General features: G+C 46.8%; 6 protein-coding genes across 6 annotated transcripts; 4 read left to right on the forward strand and 2 right to left on the reverse strand.

Annotated features, from left to right (window-relative positions):
* Positions 1-586: 586 nt before the first annotated feature.
* On the reverse strand, positions 587-2,585 carry CTRU02_206211 (cytochrome p450; the record flags this gene model as incomplete). Its single annotated transcript, XM_036728612.1, has 6 exons — positions 587-655; positions 708-1,153; positions 1,212-1,733; positions 1,804-1,990; positions 2,053-2,273; positions 2,342-2,585. The coding sequence occupies 6 exons, from the start codon at positions 2,583-2,585 to the stop codon at positions 587-589; spliced, it is 1,689 nt and encodes a 562-aa protein (XP_036579501.1).
* Positions 2,586-5,208: 2,623 nt separating this feature from the next.
* CTRU02_206212 (uncharacterized protein) lies at positions 5,209-5,958 on the forward strand (the record flags this gene model as incomplete). The annotated part of the gene is made up of 1 exon (XM_036728611.1): positions 5,209-5,958. The coding sequence occupies one exon, from the start codon at positions 5,209-5,211 to the stop codon at positions 5,956-5,958; it is 750 nt and encodes a 249-aa protein (XP_036579500.1).
* Positions 5,959-11,432: 5,474 nt separating this feature from the next.
* CTRU02_206213 (ethylene-forming enzyme) lies at positions 11,433-12,815 on the forward strand (the record flags this gene model as incomplete). The annotated part of the gene is made up of 3 exons (XM_036728610.1): positions 11,433-12,103; positions 12,158-12,264; positions 12,319-12,815. 3 exons carry the CDS (start codon positions 11,433-11,435, stop codon positions 12,813-12,815), a joined length of 1,275 nt encoding a protein of 424 aa, XP_036579499.1.
* A 472-nt stretch (positions 12,816-13,287) lies between these two features.
* On the forward strand, positions 13,288-13,695 carry CTRU02_206214 (DUF167 domain protein; the record flags this gene model as incomplete). The annotated part of the gene is made up of 2 exons (XM_036728609.1): positions 13,288-13,491; positions 13,549-13,695. The coding sequence occupies 2 exons, from the start codon at positions 13,288-13,290 to the stop codon at positions 13,693-13,695; spliced, it is 351 nt and encodes a 116-aa protein (XP_036579498.1).
* Positions 13,696-14,660: 965 nt separating this feature from the next.
* Positions 14,661-16,500, forward strand: CTRU02_206215 (benzoate 4-monooxygenase cytochrome p450; the record flags this gene model as incomplete). Its single annotated transcript, XM_036728608.1, has 5 exons — positions 14,661-14,832; positions 14,922-15,094; positions 15,153-15,396; positions 15,453-15,812; positions 15,872-16,500. The coding sequence occupies 5 exons, from the start codon at positions 14,661-14,663 to the stop codon at positions 16,498-16,500; spliced, it is 1,578 nt and encodes a 525-aa protein (XP_036579497.1).
* A 156-nt stretch (positions 16,501-16,656) lies between these two features.
* On the reverse strand, positions 16,657-18,122 carry CTRU02_206216 (extracellular exo-polygalacturonase; the record flags this gene model as incomplete). Its single annotated transcript, XM_036728607.1, has 4 exons — positions 16,657-16,878; positions 16,939-17,145; positions 17,200-17,703; positions 17,760-18,122. The coding sequence occupies 4 exons, from the start codon at positions 18,120-18,122 to the stop codon at positions 16,657-16,659; spliced, it is 1,296 nt and encodes a 431-aa protein (XP_036579496.1).
* Between the last annotated feature and the right edge of the window lie 2,580 nt (positions 18,123-20,702).

The raw sequence follows: 20,702 nt of genomic DNA on the forward strand, positions 1-20,702 counted from the left end.
TTTACAAGATAGTAATTAGCACTAAAAAGAATAGCTGCGCGAGATTTGTGGTAGCTGCTGACAGTCAAAAGGATAAACAAACATTTGTAGTCAACCAATCTCGGCCATCCTGTATTAGGATGAGACTATGGCTATCCGTAGTTGAAGTCGCCGCGCTCGCCGTTTGCCTCGTTCGCGTTGGGTAGGTTAATCCCCCGCATTGCACGATTACACAGTATACTATATTATCCGTAAGATTTTCGTTGATCCATAAGGCAGCTTTTTTCCAGACGTCGCCGAGAGCGGAAGACCCTAGTCAGGACCCTTGACACATGTCGGACAACGGTCCAGACTAGGTAAAGCCACTGAACGAAGTGCCGGACCCATACCTGATGCACCGTGACGATTTGCGCGCGGTACACGCAACACCCCCCCCCCCCCCAGAAGGTTATGCTAAGCTTCCCCCCCTCAAAAGGACTCCAGTTTTGTCACACTGGTCGATAATTTCACGCACAAATTTTATTTGTGCCATTATTTGAGCCTCGGCTTTGAGTACGAAGTTTGAGACGGCGGTTTACAATTGTGCGCGAGTGCCAAGCACGCATGACTATGATGTGCCCTTAATTTCGACCTTCAACTTCATGCCGTCGACAGGCTTGGAGGTGACTAAATCGGTCTGCCGTAACAGTTAGCATGGAAACCCTAGAGCATCAAGCCTAAGTACTTACGGAGAAGAGTGTGGATTTCGTCTTGTAGTATCCCTTCTCATCAAGCTGGGGCTGTCCCTTTTCATCCAGGTCCAGCTCGCCCAGGCCCACCTTGACAAATTCAAAGCGCCTTGCGAGGCAAGCCAAGACAACTTTTGATTCCAAGTTTGCGAGTTCTGAGCCGGTGCAACGCCTTGGGCCTCTCTCATATGGTCTAAACGCACTCTCCGGGATATTGGCCGCCTCAGGACCGAGCCATCGCTCGGGTCTAAACTCGTCTCTAGTCTCACCGAAGATCTTGGGGTCGCGCTGAATGATATAGGCTCGTGGACTTAGACAAAGGCCATCGACTACAAGGGGCTGGCCATTGGGAAGAGTCAAGGTGTAGTTAGCTCCCTTAGGCGTCACGCGGGCGGTGGTGCCGGGCGGGTGCAGGCGCAAGGCCTCTTTGATGATTGCATCGGTGTCTGAAGTACATCATCTTATTAGCCCAGATTTCATCCCGAAATCAACAATCAAACTTACAAGGCAAGCGTGCTAACAGCTTTCCGGCTTCGTGGCCAGAGAGTTGATCAATCACGGATTTCGGGTTGGGGTCTGAGCCGAAAACTTCGTCAAGTTCTTCCTTCAGAGCCAGAGCTGAAGCGGGACGTCTATGGAGCTCATAGAAACACCACTGCAGCAGAATACTTGTTGTGTCGTGGCCGGCAAACAGGAAACCTCGGCAAGTATCACTGGTCTGTTGAAGAATCTCAGGCGTCAGTTGGTCGATGCCATGTAAACTCAAGGCCGCCACACTTCGAGAGGCCGTGACATCACCGGCTTTGAATGCCTTGTGCTGCCTGACTATCTCCTCCTTGAGAATCGTGTCGAGTTCCTTATCGAGACGTCTGATGGTTCGTTCGTTTTCGGTGAAGTATGTTCGAAGCCAGTGCTTTCCCTCTTGACGCTTAATGTAGGCATGTGACAATGCCCGATACGTTGTAAGCACCTTGCTCTGCTTGCCCGGAACTTGAGCATTAAGATCCATGTCAAAGGTCACAATGCCTGTGAAACGTCGAACGTACAAGGTAAGCGTGTGACGCAAATTCTATGTCAAATCTTGGCCAGAACTTACCAATAACATCGAAAGCCAGATTTGTAGTGTATTCGTCAATGTTGAATTCCTCACCGGAGGCAGCCTTTTGCTCCATCAGCTCAATGAAGAGCTCTGTCTTATCCAGAACAACCTTCACGAGACTAAGTAGGTGCTGCGGTTGCATGCCGGGGAGAATTCTCTTTCGCAATCCCTTCCATTCATCACCCTATCATACGTCTTACGATTAGCTATGCTGCCTCAGGAGAAAAGATAGATGGAGTCATTTACGTCGGTGGTAACAAGAGATCTGGCGCCAACCAAGGGAGCTAGATCCTGCATGGCAGGGTGCTTGGGGACACTGGTGCTAAACTGCTTCGTGGGCCTGGTCACTTGTTCAGCAACGTCATTGTTCAGAATGAACAAGATCATGAACTGCTGCATTGGTCGCCAGTCAACCAGGAGGACGGGCGGGAAGCCAAGCTTCTCCGCTTGTTCGTAAAGAAGTTCATCTGAGCAAGGTAGGTACGTTAGCCTTCTCCAAACACGGCGGTCGCTCATCTTGTGTTTTACAACTTACCAAAAGATCTACGGGGGTCACCTAAGGCGGCAGCCTTTTCAATCCATGGCCAATGTCCTCTCTTAGGGTCAGCCTCTTCGGGTTGCGGGAAATGCGAGAACAACTTGATGTCGAGGCCATCTGATTTCGACCTCTTCCATGTGAGGTAGAGGACTACAGCAAGCGGAAGCACTGCCAAGATCAAAAGCTTCCACTGAAAAAGCACACTCGTGTCGAGCTTGCTGAAAATGCTGAGCAGAGCCATCTTGCGACTGAGGGGAGCTGAAGAACACGCAAAAGTCGTGCGTCATTTTTGAAGAAGGCCAGCTGGTATATATTGGCCATATATTGGCCAGGCTGCCCCAATAACCCCTTGTGAACTCTCTTTGCTTCCACATTTTGCTTCCACATTATGCTTCTCGCAATGGACTGCGATGATCATATCCCGTCGGTCGGGAGATGCCCGCTCAGCTTTGGGTTCCAATTGGCGGAACGTCGAAACTTCTTACATTCAGTACTACATTATAGCAGGGTAGGGGGTAGTAGATGAATCGGTAAGGGGACAAATCCTCCCGCTTTCCGGCTGCCAGCGGGCCATTCAAAGCAATGCCAAGTCGCACTGTGGGTAAGTAATCTTTCTCGTGATGGAGGTCGTCGAATCAGGCGGGTTTTATCTAATCTGATGCATCTTATCTGATCCGATGTCACCTCCGATACTTCATACAAAAGCGGGACACAATAGACAATGTAACCAACCCCACCAGTGTAACCCCACGCAGACCAGCCTCCAAATCACTGTAGCAATTCATTACTGTGTTTGGCCAAGCCTCCGTTTTGCGACTGCACGTTCATGTGCTAGGTAGGGATAGAAAAAGTTTGTTGTCTTCAAATCCACTTTTGAGCTTCCCGAGTGTTTTGGTTGGCTCCCATTCTCTGCAGCTAGCAGTGACTACCGCAAGCAACAACTTGTATGCCGGCCCTGCTTATTTCAGTGCTGAGCTAACATCCGTGAGATTAGTATATAGTGCAGTTGAACCTGGCTTCACTGTCAAAATTCATCATATGAAACCCATCCCAAGTTATAGAAACTGAAGCCTACGGAAATGGCAGGAAATGGCTGGTAAAGCGGTATCCGTAATTGAAAGTTCTTCACTGGTAGACTTTGTGCGAAGACCACAATTGTAAGGTATTTATGGAGAAACTTGATAGGGTAGATTTCGCCTAGTTAGCAAGTGCCTTCTGAAGTTCAAAACAAGTACTATGTAGTATACTTGGGAGAAAGCCCCCGAAAGAAAAAAAAACGGCAGAAAGGATAACGGGCGCTATCAACTTCTCGACAATTGAGGGAGCATCAGCCATGTAAATACCCATAATTCAAGCATGTGTGGCTGCAAAATAGCCCGAATCAATTTGCTACGTTAAGTGAAATTCCGGCAGTTGTTATACGTCCCAGTCCTGTTCTGGAGGAGTTTCTTACTCAGTATAGGTTGCGCTTTGGATATGTTGGCGTCTTCTTATCATTATGGAAGCTCGCACGGAGGGTGCTGGGGCCCCTATATAAGCGGAACCAGTGACGATGTTGCCAAAGAGAAATGTTTGGGAAAACTTTGCGACTGTTTTGAAGTAAGTCCACCCATGCATAATATATTCCAGGACATTAAACCCTTAGCTGTTCGCTCAGAGTACACAAAGCTCTAAAAATCTAGACATGTATACTTCCGCTGACATTAACGAAGTGACTAAACCTCTTTTTCTTGTCATTCATGCATTTACATGTGTTAGTATACCCGGCTAATGACACAGCTATGTGTTTTTGAAAGTGAAGCTACATGTATGTCTATGGTGTATTTCGCTTGAAATGTCATAGATTGCGCGTTACAGAGTGGAAAGGCCAAGTGCATTTCCCAAGGTAACTGCAGTCATCTCTGGTTAGCTGATAACTAGTCTTCCGTGAGCTCTCAAGGCTCCTTGGATTTATAGTTCTCGTCACATTCTTTTCATTCCCTGCCTCCCCAGCACATGAGTCACATAACATCGGCATACGACAGAAGGCTGGAAAATTGATGATAACCCCGCAAGATGCCGTAGCGGAGCTCAAATCACAATCCTGGAAACCTTTTAATGACTTTTACGCTGGACAAAGAAGTACTAAGTTGTGGTGATGGCCTAATAAACAAAATCACCCTGGCGGTGTCCACCAAAACATGGAGCCAAATTAGAGAAACTGTCAACCTTAAAACAACGATAACGGTGGTTGAGATACTCTTACCACGTCACTATTCCGGAAAAGCATCTCATACTTGACAATCGTGATATAGCTTACATACATATTTAAACTCTTTAGATTTATATTTTGCTTATTAGTGGCTAGTGAATTCAGTAGACTCCTTTCGTCCAAATCCCAAATTTGCCATATCATTTTATGTCAGAACGTTGGAGGACTTGTAATTATGGAACTCGTTAGTTCCCAAAGAGGGAGTGAAACCCACCCAATGAGAGGGCAGCCTTTCGACCAATTAGAGTCTGAGGAGTAGGGGCACCAAGGCACGAGTTTCTCGGACGGGGTAAGAGAAGCCTTTCCTAACGGAATCCATGGATTACCTTCATAAAGAAGGAAAAGGCAAACCATTACGGAGTGTATCATCCCTAATGCTCCCCTCCGCTCCTAACCTACAAAAGACAGCCGCTGCCTGCTCGACCTGATCTGACCACTATTGGCATCCCCCTCGACATCACACTTATCCTCTCGCCCATTTCGCAATATTACCTACCCCCTTCTGTGAAACCCTTCTCTGTTCTCAGGTCTAGCGATTCTCGTGGCTGCATTGGATTCTGTGTCCCCGTTTCTCCACCTCGCGCGCAGGATTAGCTTGCCACACCAAAACGCCATGCCAGCCCCAACCCCAAGCTCCGAGGCCCTCAGCCTCTTGTGGAGGCTTCAGGGCCCATTGGAGGAGAGTATCTTTGTCGTGCAGAATTGGGACACTCGTAATCCGCCACGCGAACCCTACGCCACCAGGGATTCCGCGGGCAACCTCACCTGGCACGCTATCTCGCAGGCATCGCTCGCTGAACCTAAGATCAAGTCCATAAGCATACATGTCGATGTTTTGGAACGCTGGCAGCGGGAATGGATCGAGTGGCACGAGCGGCACGCTAGTCCCGAAGACGATCACTGTATCTTTGGCGAGCTGCCTGACGACGAGCTCTACAAGTCAGAGGGCGACGACGAAGAAGATGAAGACGACGATGACGATAGCGAGGGAGAGCTCCTACGCTGCTGCGACACTGAACGGCCAAAACGAGCACTGCCCCTTGGCATCAAGGCGTCTAATATGCGATACATCACGATCCACGACTACATCTCGACGCTGCACCCGTGGCTGATGGGCTTACGAGAGGACATCGCAAAGGCCGATAATTTATTAGGTGATAGGAAACCTGAGGAGTATGAAAATCTAGTGGTGGATATTAGCAACCCTCACTGTCTGACGGTTATGGATGACAAACGGTTTCTCGGGACTAGGTATACAGGTGCTCCAGTTCCCATAGACACGAGCCAAGAGTACATGGACTGGTTCAACAAGGTGTTGGTCCGTGACAGACCTAATTGGGGTACCCCGATTTCAAGACCATAAAGAGCCGTACGTATGCAGATGGCCTTCTGTACAAACCTACGACATATATAGCGTATAGAAGTAGTTATACAGAAATGGGAGAAAGAGACCACCCGCATTCTGTTGACACATAACGCTCACGTTTTGGGGAGCACTCGTAAAGCGACGCCTCAGCAATATTTACAAGCCCCCGGTGGGCAGTACCCGTGGCTGCATGTAAACTCGTAGAGGTCGACGTAGTAGCCGTGGTCCTCGCCCCCGGCGACGTTGTCATCCGGGCAGCCGTGTTGGCCGGTCAGCTCTGGAACAGCTGCGGGCTCGGCAGCGGGCCCTGAGCACACGCACACGCCAGCGGGACAGTGATTGAAAACACAACTGTACGAACAGAGGCCCTTCAAGTTGTCTGAGATGCCTTGGGCGTTCGAGCCGGCTGTGCAGGCCGGTAAAATAGGTGCCGTGGAGGACAAGGGACCAGCCGTTAAGACGGATGCGGCTGTGGCCGAGGCGGACGGGTGAGAAGTGGCTGTGCTCGACACTGTAAACGGCTCGGTTGCTAGCGGGAAGGAAATTGGCAGACAGACTTTCAGCTTGTCTAGTTCACTAGTATAATCACATTTGTCCATTTTGTTTTCAACTTGATGGAAACACCACGTGATTTAATACCGAACTATTTGTTAGAATATGGCCACAGACTTCCAGTGGCTTACCAATCATAAGTTCAATTAGGATCGAACGGAAGTTCGGCACAGGTTGTAGAAACGTCGAATTCTGGGTATTTCAAGCCGCCAATCGAATGCTCGGGATTAAGTTTTGGCTTCAGTTTGAGAGAGTCTAGAATTCAAGCAGAATGCGTTGGAGACTTCGAGAAGACAAACTGTGTTCTGGACTGCAGAGAAGCACGTGGCCTTCGATCTAGAGGACAAAGTTTTTCCACGCAGCCTTTTCATAGAACGTGATGCGCACGTGGTTCTTCATCAGTACAAAGAAGCTCAGACGCTGACTATTGGAGCTTTGTCACCCCTAGATGGCAGACTGTAATTTTGCGCCAACATACTGGAACACATGTCTTGTTGCTGGATTCCCAACACGACTGTTGAAAGAAATTTGAGACCGTCTGTGTCAACTTGTGTAATATAAGGTATCTGTCAAGATTCTTAATCTTTCGTGGGTATTTTCGATCACCATTAGCTTCTCCAGCCACGTGTATACATGCCCGCGCGAGGTATGTCTCGCAGCCCTAGACATGCCAAGTGAGTTTTGCTCGAAGCTGGCCAGCGGCAATGTTGGCCGCTTATTGAATCGCGAGTCGAGATCGAACATGGCTATTAGCTAAATGAATCACATTACCCGTAGAGATCTGGCAGTCTCTATTTAGTAGTGAAACGGTACGTAGTCAGGCGATTAGGTTAAACCTACACCAAGACCATCGCATAAATGAGAGTCATGGGACTCAGACTGTCATGCTGCGAGCGTGGCGTACCTTGATTAGAGAGACTACCTTTCTTTCAGCATCGGAGAAATACTCAATCAGTAATTCTCAACCGATTTAAATGGAAAAGTCATGGATGCTGAACAAGATATGCTGACTCAATGGTTTTTCACTGCACCTGAAGCAGAAAGATATTTTAGTTAACAAGAATGGTATTTTTGAGCAATTGATCTTTTTCCGAGCATGGGAATGAATATTTGTTGCCATAATGTTCCATCTGGGGAGGTGTGGAGGAAGATTCGTGGGAAGAAGCTGAGTTAACTTTGATGCTATCGTTAGGTAGCTTCTTTAAAAAAGAACTGTCGCACCCCTTTCTGCTTCATGAATCAGGGCGGGCTATTACCTAAGGAAGAGAACTTGATTCAGTAGTTAACATGACACTGCTTTTGTGAAAGTCAACCACACTTCTCGGTTCTCTGTTTGATTGGATGGCGTAAACGTTCGGAAATTGATTAGAAGCCTACATTTAGAATTTTCACGACTTATTTTCCCTCCAATTCCGGAGTCCGAGAAAAAGTCCTGAGAATTGTAGCGAGTCCTACTTTGCAAGCGTCGAATTATACTTTCGGAATTCTCCACCACATATGGAGATGCGCAGATTCTGTCCAACAAGTGCTCGAGTCAGCTGTGCGATGGACAACTCCGCTGAAATAATACCAGAGTTAAAGATCCTGAATACAATCAATAAATTAGAAGTTTGAGCTTGCATTTACGAAGACCTCGTTGTCACTTTCAGAGTTGTGGATTGCAAGTATCAAGGACGTCGCCTGCGCACTGCTGACGGGAGATCCAACTCAACGGCATTACCGGCAACACTGTCTACGAAATGACTCAGTAATGTTGCTCTTCGAGAATTGAACAATTCGATGTTGGTGTTGCTACGGAAGAGTTGGTCCAGCTCACTCCTCGACCTTCAGAGATCTCACCTCGTAGAACCATTATAAATTGTGTGTCGGACCAGTTACCCCTTTTGGGATCGTAGTAACTCGGTGCTGCATTGCCATTTGAAAAACGAAGCAGAGATTTGATGACCAAGCCAATGCCTGGCTGACCAAACCCATGAAACTAGGCCCAAAACACAAAGAATGCGATCCCAATTGTCCGGGGTTTCCTGTAACAATGCGAACGGATCTTGTATCCCCGTAGAATATCCCCGTCGATAGTCTGTGGGAGACGGCAAGCTCGGGCACCCGTGGTGGCTCTCTGTGGAGCCAGATGTTCTCGGGTTTATGCGATGTCTCGACCCGCACTGGACGCTACCAAATGAACTCAGCAAAAGACACAATGTGTCTTCAGTTGTCTGGTCGGAGCCCACTCCGGTCGATTTCGACGTCACAAGAATTACCAAGTCTCATGTATGTTGATTGCGCACAAATTGTTCGTCCAAAGGCTGAATATGGGATATTTTTAACTTCATCTTGGCTCGGATTTTGACGTTGGTTAACCGCTAACTGTCTTTGAATATAATCACCTCAAAATAGCTGAGATCTTCATTTCCTACCGGATAGTATATTGCTTTTTGGAGATGACGAATCAAGTCCTGTACGGAAGGTTCTCCGAAACTTCGAACTCATGGGTCTTCCTAGATCCGCCTCCGTAGTGTGAGATTCGTCTCATGTTGACTGCGATCTGGTTCGGTTCCAGTTGCTCTTGATCGCTCATGTTCTTCACACCCATGCCGGGATCAACCAATAGAATGCATCTCAAAACTCTTAGCATAAACGAACGAATACTAGGAACCACGAAATGATATGCCAGTCCAAAAACTCATGGTCGCTGCCTGTTGTTCTTCTTGGGAAGGGAACAATTGTGCGGATCCATGTGAAAAGCATATTCTTAAGGAGCACCTTTTTCCAATGCCCAGGTTTTGGTTTCACGATTGGCTGGTGAACAGCGACACCTTGGTAACGCAACCGATGGGTGGCTGTGAATTACTCGACGACTTATTGCGCGAGTAGTGCCCGCTATATCCGGCACATATTGCGCCTCACTCTTTCTTCCTGTTCGGGAATACATCAAACTGTGGGTTGACACGATATTGTGAAGGTCATTGCCTTGCAGTCTTGTTCTAAAGTTCTTGCTCGATCCATCCTCCATCGTGTCAAGAGTCCAAAAGTGGCGGGCTGGTCATGTCCTAATGTAAAAATGTGTGATTGAAGCTAGTAAAAGCGAAGTTCGGCGCAATTTGAAACCGAAATCTGATCTGTAGCCCATAACCGTCATCTTATTACTTGTTCAAATAAAACTTTATGATTGGCTGGTCTTCATTAACACTAAAGTGGCCGGCTCTTTAAGGTTTACCAGCATAGCCCCAGGAGTGAAGGCACCGCAATAGAACTCAATAGTTCAACAGATTGCAGGGCCAATCAATTCTCTAGGTGAAACGGATGCTGGAAACAACTTCAATCCTACGTGTTCTAGTAGCTGAATGAGTGATTAACTACTAGAGAATAGGTTTAGGATATCATATGCAGGTTACCAATCGTTAATATGTGTTGGGAGCATAATGAACATGGTCTGTAGGGGGTGCTAGATTCCGTGCGTCAATCTTCGAACGGAATAGACGGGTATTCTAAAGTAGTATTTGTAATAGCCTTGATGGTCCAGCGCTCTCCATCAGCGGCTACAATTCTAAATAAGGAAAGCTCGTCATCGAGATTCATGGAATAGATCGCGGTAATTCGGCTCTCACGAATCATAACCTTGTAACCTGCGCGCACTTGGCAACCCCCACGAAAAATGACTCAGGGTTTGCCTGGGGAAAGATGCCGAATAGTACTAGCAGCGGCAAGTTCTATGCAGAGACCCAGACCTGGATGTACTCGAACATCGCACCCCCGTTAACGTCGATTTGGAAAATGACTCAATTTCCCGTTGTGCTCTTCGCGCCCGCCAATATCGTTAAACCGGTCTCTTGGTATTCATGGCGAAACTCGGCGACTTTTTTCCGACTGGCCCCGTGTCACATCGCTTCTCATAGTTCGTATAAAATGGAGCACAATCTTGTGGCTACGATTAGGTATAAAAGTTTAATTACAACAGGGGCCGCCTCTTTGGTGCCGACTTAATTGACCACAGCCTTCGCCGCTACGCCCGTGGACCCAGAGTATCAGGGTCTCTCAACGTTGCAAATCAAGGGTACCTATTTGTTACATAATACCTGCTAGGAGTATCAACCCATGTCACTTTGAAGACTCGGCAACCGAAGCTACGACCACTCGTTGTCCCTGAGCATTAAGTCGTTGATCAGTCTCCTGAATCGCCAGTACGGCTTCATTGGACTTCTTTTCAGATCGTTTTTCTTTATCATAGCTAGAACCCCAGTTAGATGTGTTTGAGAGAACTCAGTGCCTCTGACACATGGTTATGTGCTTTGCCTGGATCGCTCCGACCCTGAGGCAGTCTCTAATGCCAAAGAGCTGTGTCCATGCAAATGCAACAGGATATGATGCAATTGATGCTCTCTTAACTTGACTCGTCCCCCGTTACAATGCAGTGGGTCTTTGTAAACTTCCTCAACACCGTTCCGTTCTCGTATGCCTACCGCGCGTTGAGGTCCTGTCCCTGACCCAACGAAACATTGTCTCTGCCAAGCATGTCCAACATCGGCCTTTCTTCCTTAAAGAACATCTTCAGTCTGCCTTTACAGGCCTAAAATCATGCTAAGACATAAAACACCGCCTCTTGGAACAGCATATCATCAGTAATTTAACTTTGAGCATAACATATTGAACAATACCTCGTCAGTCCTGAGGAAACTCAAAGCCAAGTCCGAAGACCCTGAGACAATGGCACTGAATCAATATCATGTGAACCGTAACTCAAAGCCACTCGGCGTCCATAACGGTGATTGCCAAAATATGTCTTAGCCGGGTATAAAGAGCTAGATGGCCGTGGGTGGAACGACTCGAGCCAGATCACAGCACTACAAATCAACAATTTCTTGAATCTCTACCCTTTTCCAAAAGAGTGCGCAAGGACATTCTTACGGTCCCAGACACCAAAGATGTCGTCTATCTCAAAGTCCATTAGCATGCTGGCCCGCCATGGGGGCCGGAAGCGAGCTGCCATTACTCAGTCTCGGACCTTGGCAACTGTCTCGGACCACAATCTTGCCCAGATGGCAGCCACAATGCCCCCAGGTTACAAGGCGAAGGTTGCTCAGCTGGAGACATTCACACTGCCAGACCGTGTCACCGGTAGCAAAGGTGACATCGCAATGGGAAAGGCGCTCGTCGACGCCTGGCGCCGTGACGGTATCCTTCAGGTTTCCATGAACGACAAGCAGCAAGCCATTTTCAACGAGGCTACTGCCTCCAGCAAGGCATTCTTCGCAAAGCCTCCCGCAGAAAAGGCGGCTTGTGTTGATTCCCAAAGCTATTCCGGTTACATCGCTTCCGGTGAAGAGATCACCGATGGCATTGCCGATTACTCTGAGATTTTCACAGTTACCAAAGACCTGGACCTTTCTGAGCCACGTGTCCGTGCAAAGTGGCCCTGTCATGGCCCGGCACCCTGGCCCGACTATGAAATGAAGCAACCCATGACTACTTACATGGATTACCTCGGCGAGAGTGGAGAGAAGTTGCTCCAACTTGCTGAACTCGGACTTCAGGTCCCTGCTGGATCTCTCACGAACCTCACCGCAGACGGCTGGCATCACATGCGTATTCTGAGGTGAGTGACTTAACCTTTTTCTCCCTAAGGAATACTTTGCTGACGAGTCACTAGATTTCCTCCCACCCATAACACCAACGGCAAGGGTAAGGAAGGCCGTGGTATTGGTTCCCACACAGACTACGGTCTTCTTGTAATCGCCGCTCAAGACGATGTTGGTGGTATGTTTATAAATCATAAACGGGATCTCAACCTCAATCTAATGTGTTCAACAGGTCTCTTCATCCGCCCTCCCTATGATGGCGAACATTATGCCAACTGGGAGAAGAGCGCAGCTGGCATGAAAGAGGATGACGAGGGCTGGCATTACGTCCCTCCTGTTCCCAACGTCTTCACCGTATTCCCAGGTGATATCATGCAGTACATCACCAATTCCTATCTGCCCTCCACACCCCACAAGGTTGGGCTGAACACACGCGATCGCTTCGCCTTCGCCTACTTCCATGAGCCCAGCTTCCAGGCTGTTGCCAAGCCCCTTCCCGGCTACGATGTGGGACAATCCCCAAAGGAGGGAATCCACTACGGCACCCACTTTACCAACATGTTTCTGAGAAACTACCCCGACAGAATTACCACCAAGAGAATGATGGCCGAGAACCGTCTTTCTAAGCTAGAACAGAAGGAGCTTCGCACCCTGCCGCCCAAAGGTCAGAGCACGGTTAACTATTCCCCTAGCGTTGGGTACCAGCCCCAGCAGCAGGCTTCTTTGTAAACATTTGAATTTTTCCAGCGAAAATTGGCTTGAAACAGGTTGGGAAAAAGCGCGTCGATAGCAGACAAAGATGGAAATACCAGATTGGATCATGAACTCACACAGGATTTTTTTTACACATAAATAACAAAAGCTACACATTAAGTCAGTTGACATGCGCAAGTGAGAATTGCAACTCCCATCATGACTCCGATCATACACATGCAAGGAGTGTGACTGTAGGGGTTGTTTAAAGAACATAGTTTGAGGTTCGAAGCTTGTGATCACATTGATTGGTCGGTACAATTAAGCGGGGTCCTTCCACTTGAAACTGGGAACTCTAGGATGGCCTAAATCTCCCCAGACTGTGTGAATATTTTGGAGTTGCGACTGAACTGGATTACCTTTCTCCACACTCAACAAATAGGCCCACGCAACCACACCAAATCTCTCCCTGGCTCTTCCTTGACAACCCACACCACTGAACAAAACAATGGCGACAGCAGCCATCCGATTTGTCGCAGGTACTAAGAAGGCTCCCCTCGGCACATTGTACCTACAGTGCCATGTTAAGCCGGGAGCCTCCCGTGTTCGGGAGGGTGTTACGGCTGTGACTGACGGGACTGTCGAGCTGTGTGTCACTGCGCAGGCACGTGAAGGGGAGGCGAACAAAGCTGTTGTGAAGCTCCTGAGCGAGGTGACACAACTTAATTTATCATTGCATTTGTATCTTCGCTAACGTAGGTTAATCTAGGTTTTGGGCCTTCCAAAGTCAGACCTGGCCATCACTCAAGGACTGAAGTCTAGGGACAAAACAGTTGCTGTGAACAATGTCAAGGATGGCGAAAAATTCACAGAAACTATCAGGGAGAAACTTTTTGAGGCAGTTAAAAATCAGTAAAGACTTCAGAATGAATTGATGCGTGGTTGGCATGCAAGCATTTCCCAATGGTCGATGATCGTTGTTCTACGTTTGCGTATTGTTACACATAATGCGTATTATATTTGCCCATGGCAGGCCCAAGTCGTCTGAAGCCTCAATGCTACGCTACCTTGTGGAAGTTCTGCCTTGTGTGGTGTGCAGGCTGGCTGCAGAGAGAAACCAGCTCTCCTGTTAAGCGACCAGCATCGTTATCAAGCATAATTCTTAGAGACACCTAATTTGAGGATTTGGGACGTTTAGCATCAACAGCGATTTTTCACTTTCCACTCTGCAAGTGCTTCTCTACATAGGGCATCAATGGAGCAGACCATATGCTGAAGAGATTGCCTTGGTATCATCTACTCGCCACCGTATTGCGGTTCGCGGTGCTTAGCGAACATATCTGCCGGCAACATATGAAGCGGGAGAATGATACGCCTGTTGCATTTAAGCATGCAGTCATCAGATAACAAGGTACAAGTTATAACGAAATGAGGAAAGGAACCAAACGTCCTCTTCTTGATTAAAGACAGAACTGAGAAACAAGAAAGAACTACCCCTCTGGAGAGTGTTCCGATTCCAGCAGCAATCAGCAATAGCCGCCGGTTGATATGCAGTCAGCGTACCACTTCGAGCTTGGCATGCTTGGCCATGCTAACCCCCGCATATGACCTCTACTATCTGTTCGTTGATGCAACTGTGACAGCGGAAACGATCGGCGTCAGTTGCAGATGTAACAAGCTACTCCTACGCTGCAAATTCCTAACCAGAATATCAGAAGCCAATGATTTAGCATATATATCGCCATATTGCACATTATCGTCCTGTAACGTATAATTATCCTTCAGCCACAAGAATGACATTTGCCTCTATTCTCTGACAGAGCATGGTTTAATTTGATTCGTAGTTTCACCTCTTTTCGAATTTTGATTGCCACGGTCCCAATGGCTTTTGTTGTTAATGAAATATGGCAATCCTGGAAATCTCTCTCAATCAGTGAGCAGACACACACGGTGATGTTCATTCTGCTGGCCCCGGTTACTAGCTGCTTTATATGGTTTTTCGTTTCATGGCAAACCTCACCGTTGAAGAAATATCCTGGGCCGTTCCTCGCAGGCAAGTCCCGAGTTCCCTTCTTTCAGTCGCTTTTATTATTCGCTGTGTGCCATAGCAGGAGCAAGAATGTGACTGACAGATTGCGACAGGATGGACAAACCTTTGGCGGCTATGGCAGGTTATCGGAGCCGATTATGCTCCAAAGATGAAGAGGCTGCATGAGAAATATGGACCTATTGTGCGCTTAGGTCCTAATCTTCTAGACATCGATATGCCTGAACTGATAAAGGTCATATACAGCACTGATGGCAAGTGGACAAAGGTAAGCCTTTGTTCTGGGAGAATGACATTCATCAGCAGTCTGCTAATAACACTTATAGTCTGACTTCTATAAGAACAGCAGCTCCATTGTTGATGGAAAGATCACATACCATATGTTTTCCGAAACAAACAACGTCGAACATGCTCGTTTGAAGAGACCTGTCGTGCGACATTATTCAGTGCCTAGCGTCCTGGCTATGGAATCACATATGGATAAGATTATTGACGACTTGTGTGCCCATTTACAGAAGCGATTCACAGACACTGGCGAGTCGTGCGAGCTTGGCAACTGGCTTGCTTTTTGTAGGTACATAGATGTTCAGTATGACCGCCAATGTGACTAACACGGTGACTTGTAGACGCTTGGGACTTCCTCGGTGTTGTCACATTTAGCAAAAAGTTCGGATACATGGATGAGGGCCGCGACTTCGACGGCACGCTTGCCATTGGAGACCAATCAATCGACTATCTCGGCCTGTGTGGACAAATGCCCTGGATAGACTATTGGTTGGATAAGAACCCAGTTTATCCCCTTGGTCCTCCCAATCTCTCCAATGTCACGAGAATCGCCGTGGAAAACCTTACAGATCGACTTAGCGGCAAGGACATGAACTTCAAGCCTGAGAAGCCGGATTTCCTTCAGTACTTCATCGACTCAAAGACGACACATCCTGAAATAGTGGATGAAAGCACAATAATTGGCTACCTCCTTCTGAACTGTAAGCAAATTTGTCATGCCAATCGAATAGATGATCACAGGTTCTAACACCAAAAACAGTGATTGCCGGCGCGGATACAACTGCTATCACAATGCGTGCCCTCTTTTATTACTGTCTTAAGAACCGCCGTATTTGGGAGCGCCTTGAGGAAGAAGTTGTTGCCAGTGTACCGGCCGATAGACCAGCTCCTCACGCTACCGCCCGCGCTCTTCCTTACCTTGAAGCTGTATGCCGGGAGACGATGCGGTATCATCCAGCAGTTTCCATGACTATGGAACGTATCGTCCCGAAAGAAGGTCTTATCCTCCCAGATGGGTCCCTTGTCCCTGGTGGCTCACTTGTCGGCATGAACCCCTATATCGTTGGGCGTAACAAAGACGTTTACGGCGTTGATGCAGAAGAATACCGTCCCGAGCGTTGGCTTCAGCAAGACGATGAAGACGATGAGGCGTATAAGCTGCGCATGAGACAGTGGAACGCAGCTGACATCACCTTTGGTGGCGGCTCGCGGATCTGTCTTGGCCGTAACTTGAGTCTGATGGAGATTTACAAGACCGTTCCGTCGCTGATATCAAGGTTCGAATTTGAGCTTGTTGATCCACATGAGACGTGGTGGACAAGTTCGCGCTGGTTCTATCGTACTAAGGGTGTTGTTTGCAAGTTGAAGCGGAGAGTGGCAAAGGCTTGAGAATACACATAATCTCTAGTAATCACGTTGCTGCCTCTTCAGAGTGCCAACAGAGAGCAAATCGTAAACATCACAAGAAGCATGTCTAAAACATGATTCGGCAGGCCTTCATAATATCTCAATATGAATTCCTATTAAGTTCAGACTAATAATAACCTAGTTTCTGGCAGTGAAAGTGCCGTTGGTGCATTCGAATCCCAACTTGGGGTTGAGATCTGGCATCGCCTTCATACAGATAACCTTGGCGGCGCTCTTGTTCTGCGGTTGAAGCTTGATGTCCTTGGTCACGAAATTCTTGCACGACTTCTCGGTGTTGCATTCAATAATAACAGCTTCCGTATGCGATAGGTTGGGAAGACCGGAATTGTACCAGCAAGGCTATCGAAATGTCAACAAAGCTCTCGCACACAACGCTCAGAGGTTTATGGGGTGACTTACGTCTGTAGTGCATGAGCCGTCACCAGGGTTGAAGGTGTTAATGCTGCCAGAAAAGTGCTCCCAGGTGAAGTCCTCCATCATGACAGAGGAGTTGTTTGGGCGATCCCCACCGGCACTTGCCTGGTTGAAGTATGTCTGGGTCACAAAGATGGGGAATGTGACATTCTCGACTCGAATGTTGCTCCAGGTGACGTTCTTGACCAGGCCCTGCGTTTTACCTTGTTAGACGAGCGCAATAATTAAACATTCAATAGGTCTTACCTGTCCTCCAATCCAGCTCTTGAAGCGAGAAGCATAAAGGCCTCCTTGAACAGTTACATCCTCGAAGCGGATGTTCTGCACATCAGCCGGAGAAGCAGGCTTCGATCCGAGTGAGCCAACGCTCATGCCATGAGTCTCGAAGCCAATGGTCGCGTGCTTGAAGAGAACATTGTGAGCTCCGTCATTGATGGCAATGGCGTCATCACCGTTGAAGATGTTACTGTTCGTGATGGTTACATCAGTGGCGCCAACGTCGAAGCCGTCGGTGTTGAAGGGGAATTTGCTGCTGGAAGATCGAGCGTCGATAACGGTGTCTGAAATGGTAATGTTCTTTCCCTTGATAGAGAAGTTCCAAGCAATGGGTTTCAATGACTTCATATACTTCATAACGCCGTTGTTGACGTTGAATTGCATGAGATGAGGGCGGTTGGGTGTACCAGCCTCGCCAGGCTTGTTGGCATCCCACCAAGCTTGTCCGTACGACTTGATCCATCCGGCATGAGGCTATTGGTAAAACATTAGCAAAGTGTGTAGCCTTAATTTCGGATTCGAACAATTACATCAGATGAGCCGATCCACTGCACGTTAGTGCCCCCGATCTGGAACCATGTGAGCGAACCACCCTTCGCCTCAACGAGCTTCTGCACGGCGGGGATGTCTTGAGGCAGGGTCAGATTTCCCTTCACGGTGATGACCACATTGTTCAGCTTGGCAACGAGAGGCTCGTAAATCTTATACTCGGCACCCTCGGAGAAGACGATCTCAGCGTCGTTGGCGCACTTCTGAAAGGCCTCGGCAATGACTGGCGAGTCTGACAAGGAACCTTTAGACGGTACGATAATGCATCTGTTGGCCTTTGCGGTATCCGCAACCGCGGGAGACACAAGGCAAACTGCCAATGACAATAGATGGCGATACAACATGGCAGCGACCGACAGATCAGATCAGATCAGAACAAAGAAGCGACGAACGGTGATGTTAGGATCGCCGGGGACCGAGACCTGGAGCCAAGCCGGGCATTATAAACGCCATGAAGCTTGGCCGATCTAAGCTTCATGGTGAGGGGTGTGGATGTTACACCTGGGGCAGCAGCCTATCTGATTGTGTTTAGTGATTTCAGTTACCAAGGATGGTATGGGTTGCGGAAATGAGGTTCGGTAACTTTAAGCGTAAGGAGAGATCGTTGCTTGAAGAGGCTCTAGGGCGGTCTGGAGTGGAGAAGTTGAAACCAGTAAAGAAACGAATGCGAGTTCGGATGATTCCGTTTGAGAATGGTTGATGGAAATTCTTTCTCCGTTTCTAATAGAAAATAGGCCCCATATCGACTTAAATGACACGTGCGTTTGTAGCCCCCTCGAAAAATGGTGCTAGACTAGGATAACGGTCGGATATCCGGCACGCTACATGTGGGTGGCAGGCCTCGCCGGCCCGTCACGTGGGCTGACGGCCGCCACCACTGGTCTTAGCCAGCCTCCACAGCCCTCTAGCCAGTTAGTTAGTTCTTCCAACCAACAACACCACTTTTCCCATTCTGAGCGTTCTGTGCCGGTTCTCGCCCATAGGTTATGAGCCTAGCGTTATTCTTTCGGAATAACGTCGTTTTACCTATTATTCTACTCGTCTGTTAATTTTCTATTGATTCATGAATTTTTGCGATTTTATTTGCTTTATTTACCCTTCTGTGCGATTTTCTCGCTTTCTTTCCTCTTCGCTGACGAATTTCACTTTCTGACGCGATATTAGCTGCCTAGCGCGCACGAATATTACATAGCATGCAACCGACTATTATAACCTACTGGTTTTTACAAATACTACGGAATTCTATTATAATAACAGACTTTTTAATTATAACTATACTATAACTATAACTATACTTTTACTTCGATTTCCTTGTTTTTATAAGAATTTAACTATTTTAGCTTCGGTTTTTTAAACTAGCTTATTAGTTTCTTATATCTTTTATAAGTATTTATTCTTCCTTTCGATTTACTATATTTCTATAGTTAGATCTTATAATTCTACTTATTTCTTACTGGGGAACGGCGGGCAAGCCGCCTGTTGAAGTAAGCCTCCCGTTAGGAAGACGAGCTAGTAATCGGGTTAATGTTTCACCGGTCCAGGATTAGTAATCCTACCAAGACGACTCCATGTTCATGCATAATTACGGGTGATCACGGCGCTTAACTATCAGATCCTTTCCCCTCACCTTAGACAATTCTGGGTTTTCTTGATATTGCGCTTCAAGTTATGGCTCAACAAGCTCTTATCAACTTGCCAGCTGAACTGATAACCGAAATCTTTTATCATCTATTATCACCAGACCCTAAGCACTTGCGGGACTATCAGAACTTCCGGGAAACATGCAAAACTATAGCTGAGGCAACTTCTTCAGCTTTCAAAGCACGCTTCTTCCGCATTCGCTACGTAATGCTAGAGAAGGAAAGCCTATTGAATTTTGTGAACATTTCACGCCACCATATTCTGAGTCAAGCGGTTGAAGTTGTCGAGCTCTGCGTTGATCATCTCATCCAACCCAAAGACTACATGAGCCACGAAGAACTAGAGATTTGTGGACTCAAAGACGAGTATGATTTCTTCCGAGTTCGGAATGGCGAAGTTGTCTTACTGGGCGACGATAGTTGGGAGCAAATAATCCAAACCTATAAGGATGGATGGCAGGAGCAAACGGAATTCTTCTCCCAAAGGCAACATATGAGTTATTTAGCGATAGCTCTCACTAACCTCAAAAACTGCAAAGCTATTGGGATATCGGATCATACCCGACCATGGGGCGCCTTTAAGCTTGGGCGACGTATTGGCGTACTTCCAAATAGGTTTATTTCTGATTTCTTACCTAATAGCATGGTTCATGCCTTAGTAGTAATCAGAACACTGTTTTTCGCACTTATTAAGAGCCGCCTTCCCATAGAGGAGATATATATCGAGTTTGGAGATATGATGGAAGGTTGTACGTCTGTTAACGTCCCACACCCACTTCTGGGCACCCCCCACATTTGGGCACCCCATTTACACCAAAAACGCCGTTTTTCGAAATTCTATATTAAACTAACTACTATACTTACTAAGAAAAGAAAATATATAAACTATGTTAAGTATAATTATAGCCATCTAATTTTTTATAAAGGTTTAAATATAATAATAGTTATAATATAGAAGTTTAAAACTAAAAGCTTTAAAATGTTAGTAGATACTAGTAACTTACTAGTATTCCTTAACATTAGAAAAATATATTTTCGCTTATATATACTTATTTAAAAAATCTAGGAAATTAATATTTATACTTATTAAAAGTATATAATTATATCTAAAAGAGATTTAAAAGTATTACTTTAGTAAATATAGTATAATTAAGGGTTAAAATTCTATAATAGAAACTTTTCTTAAGGGAAATTTTAAAATATTATTCTAAGCTTAAAGAATTTTTTACTAAGTATAAGAATATATAAATCTACTATATCTTACTTAAAAATTCTAATCATATT

The sequence above is a fragment of the Colletotrichum truncatum genome (genome assembly GCF_014235925.2).
Source record: "Colletotrichum truncatum strain CMES1059 chromosome Unknown Contig_0003, whole genome shotgun sequence".
In the NCBI taxonomy this organism is placed as follows: Eukaryota; Fungi; Ascomycota; class Sordariomycetes; order Glomerellales; family Glomerellaceae; genus Colletotrichum; species Colletotrichum truncatum.